We start from the raw sequence: 9,210 nt of genomic DNA on the forward strand, positions 1-9,210 counted from the left end.
GGGGGGGGGATGAATATGCAACTCCTTAGTTCTGGTAATCTAGTTTGATGTTCTTGGTTGTTGGTTATCAATATTGATTGTGTAATTATATATTTATATTATATGCTATGATGATGATTGATGAAGATGAACTTAGTTTATTCACTTTATTGATTTGTTTTCTTATGAATATCTTGCATTTGTATGAAGTATGAACCTTTAATCTTTATTTAGCATATGAATAGTAGTATATGATTTTTAATGTCATTTGAGCCAAATAGAATGGCTACATAACAAAAATAAAACAATAGAATACTTCATTGAATAAGGCGATGCCTTATGCCTGTCCTATCGTCAAAGCGCTCCGAAAGACACTCAAATGCCTAGGTCTCCTCACTGCCTTAATAACCTTGGTGGGAAGATTCAAGAGAGAGGGAGAGTGAGGAGAGAGAGAAGCGGACAAATATGAGAGAAAGGGGAAGTGAGGCAGTGTGCAAGGGCTAAAAAACTTTCAGTGAAATCTTTTGATGAAATCGATTTTAGCCAGCGGAGTGGATGGCGGGAATAGAAAAGGAAGAAGCCAAATTGATTAAGCAAGGTTGAAGACCGAGCTTCCGTTCGGATATTCATCAAGCATGACTCGAATTTCCTCTCCGAATTAAAGGTTTCGAATTTGGGGTTTTTTTTTTTGTGTTCTTCCAAGAAGAGAAATCGAAAAGGGAAATTATGCGTAGCTTGGAAACACAACTGGAAATAGATGAAAAAAAGGAATTTATGACGAATCTTTTTGTTAAAATTTCAAAACGTGTCCAGAGGAATATATGGAAACCTTTTAACTTTTAATTTTCTTCTATGCTTGTTTTCAGTTTCTTTTGTGTATCAATTCTTTGAACTTGAGAATTTTATGAAAACCGTGATGCACAGAGATAGGACAGAGGGCAATGGTGTGTAAGCAGGTGTGCCTTCAGCCGAACTGCAATGGTGGTGATGCACAATGAGATGGAGTTGAGCTTACAACGGGCGTGGTAGCAAGGGTGAGGTTTTGGGCAGTGGGTGATTGCAGGGGCAGAGGTGTTATGGTGGGGTGGACTTACTAGATAACCCATTTTGGGCAATGGCAATTTACAGTAATAGCAGTTTGGTGTTGGGTGGTGCAGCACGATAATGAGAGATGAAGTTGACGTGAGGTTGAGAGTGTTGAACCTTTGATTTGAAGCAAAATCCCAGCAAAGTGCCACCGATTTTGCTAGACTTTCCAAAGGAGAGGAGAGGAGAGGAGAGGAGGAGTGGGGTGGGGTGGGGAGAAATGGTAGGCCACAGGGATCGACAGGAAAAGAGATTATCTACCTAAATTCCGACCCCAAGTAATCAAACCTAAAACAACCCCAGAACAATCCCACCCCATCAAAACACCACTAACCAAACGGCGCCTCACTAGAATCAAACCAACTTGGGAGATTGCGTCTGATGTAGTCACCGTTAGGGTATAATCGCGAAAGCCTTTGATCATTTGACAGAAAGAAAATCAAAACAATTGGTCGGCCGTCATTTGCCTCAACGCTCTATAAAGCACCGCCTCTTCCCCTACCACCTCCTTAGCTCCGCTTCGTCTCGTCTTGCGACTGAGACCCAGAAACGCCTACATTGCAGGTTGCAAAGCTCTTGTTTCTCGTTTGGATATCCTGGATCCTGGTTCGATTCATCGTAACTGTTCCCATCGCAAGAACCCTAGACCAATTGTACCTCTGGTCTGGGGTTTAGCATATCTGATTAAATCGCAATTAACTGGTGGAGCATAGTTACAGGTATGGTTCTACCATTACAGCTTAATGTCTAGTTTCCCTATACGAATGCCGGGGATTAACGTCGTCGATTTTGTACCTGTTTATTTTTAATTTTATGTATTCCCAAATGAGTATTAGCGCCATTTCGGCGTCCTTTTAGTGAGGAATTGAGTTTATCGATTTTATAGCCCTATCCCATCAATAAAGAATTTGTTTCGGACAAGTTCGTTACTTGCTGCATGTTGTTGTTAATATTTCTGGATTTGATTACTCTTTTTCTTGGCTTTCTGCGTCACTCTTGATGTTCATTTTCTTCCCCGGTTCGATGGCAAGAACCTCAAATGCCAGTATTGCCATGAAAAAGAAAATAATTTTTTTTCCCGTTGTGCACTGGCCAATGACTATTCTGTTATTCCTTTTGTCAAGTTTTTCCTACAGGCAAGGTTGTTTATCACAGAAATTGGTAATCTGTGTGATGTGTTCAAAAGAAAGCAAAGGGAAGTTAAGGATAGTTACTGACTCTTCTGGGTTCTGATAGGGGAGGACTTCTGCCATCACTCACGTAGGCTGAATAATCTGATGTGCAACGGGAGGTGAACAAAAATTGCCTCCATCAACATGGGATTTGATAACGAGTGTATTCTGAACATTCAGTCTCTTGCTGGTGAATATTTCTGTCCTGTTTGTCGCTTGCTTGTGTACCCAAATGAAGCCATACAGTCACAGTGTACTCATTTATACTGCAAGCCTTGCTTAACATATATTGTAAGCACTACGCGTGCCTGCCCTTATGATGGCTACCTGGTCACTGAAGCGGATTCAAAGGTTTTCCTCTACTCCTGATATACGGTGTATTGAATTATTTACTTTTTCTGTTTGGATCTTGTCATATATTGGTGTCATAATTTTTTATTGATTTTCCCTTGCAGCCTCTCATGGAATCAAATAAAGCTCTTGCTGAAACCATAGGTAAAATAGTTGTTCACTGTCTCTATCACAGGAGTGGATGCACATGGCAGGGTCCATTATCCGAATGCACTTCACATTGTGCTGGATGTGCCTTTGGCATTTCCCCTGTGGTATGCAACAGGTGTGGTACCCAAATTGTGCATCGGCAAGTGCAAGAACATGCACAGAACTGCCCGGTGAGTGCGGGAAGGCTTCTTTTTTATTTTATTTTATTTTTTTTGTATTATCTTTCTTGGTAAGACGATTATACTGGTTGAATAACAGGGTGTGCAGCCTCAGGCACAACAAGCAGAGGGTGCCCAGGATACATCCTCTGCACCAGGTGCTGCAACTGCAACTGCAACTGCAACTGAACAGAACCAAGCTGGTGTTCCAGCAGGGGCACCAACATCTCAAGCCCAGGCTGGCCAGTCGTCCCAGGTCACTGTGGCTCTTGTGTCTGGAGAAGATCAAAATCAAGCCAGTGCCAGTGCTCAACCTCAAGCTGTAGCGCAGGCTATGCCAACTCCAGAGCAGTGGTATCAGCAGCAGCAACAACAATACCAACAATACTATCAGCAGTACCCTGGGTATGGTATCTATCAACAGCATTATCAACATTATGATCCATACCAACAACAAGCACAGCAGCAATATCAGCACCAACACCCACAAGCTCATCCCCCACATATAGCTGGACAGCATCCTCCCCAGGTGTATGTGCAACCCCAGGCCCAACCTCAGTCTCAGCTTCAATCTCAGGTCCAGCCACCAGTGCAACCTCCACCTCAGCCACATACCCAGTCTCAATCTCATGCACAGCCCCAAGCTGTAGCGGCCGGGCAACCTCAAATGCAGGGACAGGTCAACTCTCAGCAGCAACTTCAATTACCTCAACCACCTCCCCAAGGGAACCAATATCCTCAGCCATATTCACAGGCTCAGCCTCATCCACAGCAACAGCCAGTTCAGAGTTATCCTCAAGTGCAACATTCACAGCCCCATCCTCATCCTCAGCCATATGTTCATCCACATTCCCAGCCCCCGCCCCAGCCTCAGCCTCAGCCTCAGCCTCAGCCTCAGCCTCAGCCACAACATCTACCAGTCCATGCGGTGACAGGCCACCAATCCTATCCACAACAGCAGCCTCACCAACAATTGCTGCCAGGTGCCCCTCAACATCATGGTTACATGAACCCTCAGCAGCAAGGTGTGACCCACCAACCACAACATCCTGTTCAAATGCAGAGTCAGTTTCCTCATCAGCAACCATCACAAATACGTCCACCCCAATTTCATGGTCCAGTGCAACAGCCGCAACAGCCAGCCATGTTGCCTCAGCAGGGTCAGCATCCAAACATTCCTCCTGTGCAACAGCCACAACATGCTCATGCTGGTCAATCATTACATCAGCACCCTGGTATGCTCTCACCCCAACAACAACCTCCTGTGCTTCAGCAACAGGTGCAACAGTTCCAACAACATGCCCCTGGGCATTCACATCCATTCCCTGGGCAAACACCAGGTTTGGTCCACAATCAGGATCATCAACAAGGTCCTTCGATGCAGCAGCAACAGCACCCCATGCAGTCTCATTTGCGCCCTCTGCAGCAACAAGCTTATGGCAATCCTCAGTTGCAGCAGAATGCTCCACTGGGACATGGCTTACAGTTCCAGCCATATCAAAATCTTGCTGGAAGGCCTATGATGCCAAGTCATGGGGTGCCACAACAGCCATTTCCAGAGTCTCCTGGAAGACCTGCAGGGATGGGTTTTGTCAAGCCGATGCTTCCTGGTCCGAATCAACCATCTCAAAATCAAAATTATCCATCGAGGACAGGCATACGCCCACAATCATCTTCTGAACTGCTTGGTTACATTCAACAGCCTGCATTTTCACAATCTGGCAGCCAGAATACCCTGCTTCCTGCTTTGCCCACAGCACAGTCGGGGACAAACATTTCAGCAGCTGCTGGACGAATCACATCAAAGCAAACATCTTTTAATAAACCAAGTGATTCCATGCCTGAGAAAAGTACAAATGAGCTTGAAAATGAAACATCTGTCAAGACTGGTGGAAAGGAAGGAAATGATTCAATTACCTCATCTTCTCAAGATGTTGATGCATCTGAACTAAGGGTTCCCAAGTCTGAAAGTGATTTGAAATCTGTGGTTGACAAAGAGAAGCTTGTTGATAAAGATGAAGATAAGAACAACCAGTCTGATTTGTCTGTTACGGAGAGTCTGGGCTATTTGCAGGCAGTGGGAAAAGACCCTGAATCAATGTCACAGGAAGATGCATATGAGGAACCTGTAATTAAGCAGATAGTGAAGGAAGAAGGTGGTGAGAAGTCATCAGAGCCTTCTCCAGGTGGGGCTAAGAGCAATGAGGATGTTAATGGTGGTCCCAAGGAGAATTCTCTTTTGGAAACTAAGGAAATTCATGATGCCCCTAAAATGGAGATGACTGAAGGACAGGATGTGAACGTGCCAATGAGTGGAGCTGCAGCGTCCTTTCCTGCTGGTGCAAGAGGTAACTCACTGATTCTTCCTCACCATGGCTATCAGGATAGAAATTCATCCCAAGCCAATTTTGCTCGACCTGCTTCTAGCCAACAGCCAATGCATTATGGAGCTCCTTACCAGCAAAGACCTCCTGGGCCAGATCGGATTTTACCATCATTAGTGCCTCCACATCAAATGCATGTGCCTGGGCAACCTCTAGCTCAAATGAGGCCTCAGGGGTATAACTCCCATTTAAATTTACCACAACAAGGTCAGCCATCAATTCCATCCGAACATTTCCAGCAACCAATGGTGGAGCAGCCTCATGGTACTTTCCATGCTGCAAGCCCAGGTTCCTCAGCATTATTCGGGAGAGGCCCAGCTCATCTTGGTCCTCTCCAGAAAGGTCTTGAACCACAATCTATGGTGCTTCAAGGGTATCACAACCAAGGTATTGTTCCCCAAACTCATGCTGGAGGTCCCAGAATTCCTCAAGTTGAGTCCATGAGAGGAGCCCCATTGGGTGGGCCATCACCTGGGGCCTTTGATTCACTTGGAGCGATGATGGTGAGAGGACCTCCACCTGGTATTGAGGGTCAGATGGGTCAGCCATGCCCTACTAAACCTACTGGAGTTGAAATGCATATGAATAAGAGGCCTGGCCAGTTTGATGGTAGACAACCTGATTTGAATGTGTCTGGACCTGCAGAACGAGTTCCGTTTGGGCCGTCCTCTATCCAATCTAATACGATAAGAACGAATGGAGTCCCAGGAAAGGGTGTGGCTGCTGGTGTACAGGACCCATCATTGCCACATGGTTTTCAAGAGGAAAGGTTCAAATCGTTGCCAGATGAGAGATATAAACGGCTGCCAGATGAAGGCTTTATTCAGCTATCAGATGAGCGCTTCAAGCCTTTTGCAATGGAACCAGGTAGGAGCATGATCGATCGAAGAGAGTTTGAGGAAGATCTCAAGCAGTTTCCGAGGCCAGCTCATCTAGATGAGTCTGGTCCTAAGTTTGAAAGTTATTTTTCCTCATCAAGGTCTCACGGCTTTTGCATGGATGCAGCGCCAAGGCCCCTCGACAGGGTGCCTGTTTTTGGTCGTGATGCTGGATCCAAGTTGGACGCTGCTACTTCAAGATTGCCTCCCTATCAACCTGGTGGTTCTTCTACACATCCTTTTGATTCAGAAGAAAGAGCTAGGCCAGCTGGCCTTCATGATGATAATATTGGAAGAAAGGTGGAGCCTGCTGGAGGTCACTCAGATTTCCTTACATCTGTCTCTGAATTAGGTCGGCATCGTGTGGATGGTATGGGACCTGCAAGAAGTCCTGGCAGAGAATACCCCGCCATTCCCTCAAGCAGATTTGGAGGCGTTTCTGCTGGTCTTCCATTGGGTTCTCAGTCACACCTGGAGAATATTGATGACCGAGAATCATGTGTTTATGGTGAAAGATCTAAGCCTTTCAATCTTCCTTCAGATTCAGTTGGTGGTGCATTCCATGATAGTAGGTTTCCCATGTTGCTTGGTCAAGTGCGAAGAGGTGACTCCAATGCTCCTGGGTACCTGCGAATTAGTGAGCACATTGGATCTGGTGCACTGCCTGTCCATTTAAGGAGTGGTGACTTGGGTGGTTCAGAAATTCTTCCTGGTCATCTGTGGAACCGTGAACCTTTTGTACCTGATAGTTTAAGTCATTTGCGGGGAGGTGGACCTTTGGGTCCACGTAACTTGCATGGCCATTTGAGGATGAATGACCCGGCTGGTTTTGGTGCTTTCACCGGTCATTTACGTTTTAGTGAGTTGCCTGGGCCTGGGAATTTGCCTTCACATCTTCGAATTGGAGAATCAATTGGGGGACGCCTTAGTGAGCCTGGACGTGGGGGCATCTACCCTATCCAAGGATTTCCAAATGATCACGGTTTTTTCCCTGTAAGTGTCATATTCAGTTATTATTATCTTCTTTTATGTTACACCTTTCTTCTGTTCATTTGTATTGTATGTTTTCCACTGTGGGGGGGGGGGGGGGGGGTGGGGACATGCATGGTGCATGAATATGTGCAGGGAATGGGTGTATATGGTTTATATTTACTTTGTATGGGCTCGGCTGTCCTCTGTCTCTTCTATTCATCATTGTCAATTCTTCAGGGTGACACAGAGTCCTTTGATCACTCAAGAAAGAGGAAGTCTGGAAGCATGGGATGGTGCCGTATATGTAAAATTGATTGTGAATCAGTGGAAGGTCTGGACTTGCATTCCCAAACGAGAGAGCACCAAAAGATGGCAATGGATATGGTCCTGAGCATCAAGCAGGACAACGCCAAGAAACAGAAATTGTAGGTTACTTTTATTTTTCTTTGTAATAATGCTGAATTTTGCTACTACCAGCATACTCTTATAGCGACATCTTGAGGAATAACATCCTTGTTTGAGTGTGTGGTTTTGCTTTGACTTGTAGAGCTTCGGATGACCATGCAGTTGAAGATGCAAGCAAGTCCAGGAAGGCCAATTTTGAGGGTCGTGGTAATAGGCATTAAGTTGGGCAATGCTACTGCAATTTTGTTCAAACTGTCAATGTTGGACGGAACTTGATTGGTTGCTGAATGGAAGTCAATTTTTTTTTCTTCAGTAATTTTGCATCGGATACATGTAGGTGATTAATCCTTCTATGTCTGATTTTTTATTTTTTTTTGGGGTGGCTTATGCTAGTTGCATTGTTTCAGGTTGCTGCCCTGTTTAATGGAGATGGTTCTTTGGAATTGAAGTTTCTGTGGCAAGTTAAGTTGTTTATAAACGTGACTTCTTTAGCTTGCTCGTGAATATTTTTATTCAACATTATCCTTATTTTGATAGTGTATTGAGCTGTGGTTCTACTGCAATTTATGGTACAAAATTTCGGCGTTTGGTAGATATATGCTTTTGTTAAGTGCTAATCTTATTTTTTGTGTTCCAACTTCCAACCTATCTTTTCAGTTAGCTTTGTAACTTCAGTGGAACGGAATTAAATGCTTTCCTGGGCTTTATAATCTCTGTTTTCCTCATAGTTCTTAGGTCTTTTCCTGGTATGTTCTCTGCCCTCACTGGAGCCCTAGTTATATGAGCACATTCTTGCTGATTCATTTGGCGTTTGTTGAATTTTGCTTACTTCATTCTTCGTCTTTGTTCCTACTGTTTGACCTGATAGTTGGACAGAATTTCATATTTAATTTTAAAATGGAACAATATCTTGTGCGAAGACTTGTTCTGCTTGGAGATTTGTGTTTAATTTTACTCAGGCTGTGTTTTTCCTGTTTGCTTCGTATTGTGGGGACTTCTCCTCATGCTATGTAAAGCAAGCCCTTTTCGGATTCCCCATCTTTTGCCTTCCTCCTTCAGGTAGAATGCATTTGTTACTCTAGGGAGCTTTCATGTCCCATTCACTAGCCAATAAAGTATTTTATTTGAGTTGTCATACGGAATCTGTTACAAATGCTGTCATTGCTGAAACTTGTAGAACCTTATGGTATATAAGGTTATAATTTGTCGATAGTGGTTATGAATGTCAGAAGCACTAGAAGATCTGTTTGGAAAAGCATTTGGTGTTAACGTAATGGCCATTTGGTGGAAGTGGCGTTTCTTGAATATCTTTTTGGTGTTTATTTCTCAAACTTGGGTCTTAGAATACTTGGGAAATTTTGCTGCTTACATTAATGGAAGTGTCCGCCTATCCAAACAGGACTATTAAAATTGTGGATATGGGCATATATGATACATGATAATGTGTGGTTTTTTGTGTAATTAGAAAATTTCAATTAATAAATTGGAACATTTTGTCAGTACTAAATGTTGAAGGGTTGCTAAATGAGTGAGAGTGGGAGTAGAGTTCCAAATGGAATTATTATATATTTCAAATCATTATAAAATTATAAAACAGTGCATGTGTAGAAAATAGAACTAATACTTTAAGCAGTGAAATGAAGAACCATTACTTGATAATTTGGTGCAATTGGAG

At 43.8% G+C, this 9,210-nt stretch overlaps 1 protein-coding gene across 7 annotated transcripts; it reads left to right on the forward strand.

The window, feature by feature from the left end:
- Positions 1 to 440: 440 nt before the first annotated feature.
- On the forward strand, positions 441 to 8,338 carry LOC122057773. Of its 7 annotated transcripts, none has more exons than XM_042620029.1 (8): positions 826 to 1,784; positions 2,190 to 2,588; positions 2,693 to 2,908; positions 2,997 to 6,147; positions 6,286 to 7,151; positions 7,284 to 7,555; positions 7,678 to 7,868; positions 7,943 to 8,338. In XM_042620029.1, the coding sequence occupies exons 2-7, from the start codon at positions 2,382 to 2,384 to the stop codon at positions 7,754 to 7,756; spliced, it is 4,791 nt and encodes a 1,596-aa protein (XP_042475963.1). In that variant the 5' UTR covers positions 826 to 1,784; positions 2,190 to 2,381; the 3' UTR covers positions 7,757 to 7,868; positions 7,943 to 8,338. The 7 variants fall into 7 exon arrangements, with proteins under 7 accessions (XP_042475961.1, XP_042475963.1, XP_042475964.1 ...); XM_042620030.1 differs by having other exon boundaries at positions 827 to 1,784; positions 2,997 to 5,244; positions 5,926 to 7,151; XM_042620024.1 differs by having other exon boundaries at positions 828 to 1,784; positions 2,997 to 7,151.
- Positions 8,339 to 9,210: the final 872 nt, after the last annotated feature.

The sequence above is a fragment of the Macadamia integrifolia genome, chromosome 12 (assembly GCF_013358625.1).
Source record: "Macadamia integrifolia cultivar HAES 741 chromosome 12, SCU_Mint_v3, whole genome shotgun sequence".
Taxonomy (NCBI): domain Eukaryota; kingdom Viridiplantae; phylum Streptophyta; class Magnoliopsida; order Proteales; family Proteaceae; genus Macadamia; species Macadamia integrifolia.

What these genes read in the sequence shown, in the direction of transcription:
- LOC122057773 (XM_042620024.1), top strand. Translation starts at nt 2,382, where the DNA reads ATGGGATTTGATAACGAGTGTATTCTGAACATTCAGTCTCTTGCTGGT. An exon ending in TCACTGAAGCGGATTCAAAG is followed by an intron (nt 2,589 to 2,692) that starts GTTTTCCTCTAC and finishes TTTCCCTTGCAG; the next exon opens with CCTCTCATGGAATCAAATAA. An exon ending in ATGATCACGGTTTTTTCCCT is followed by an intron (nt 7,152 to 7,283) that starts GTAAGTGTCATA and finishes GAATATGTGCAG; the next exon opens with GGAATGGGTGTATATGGTTT.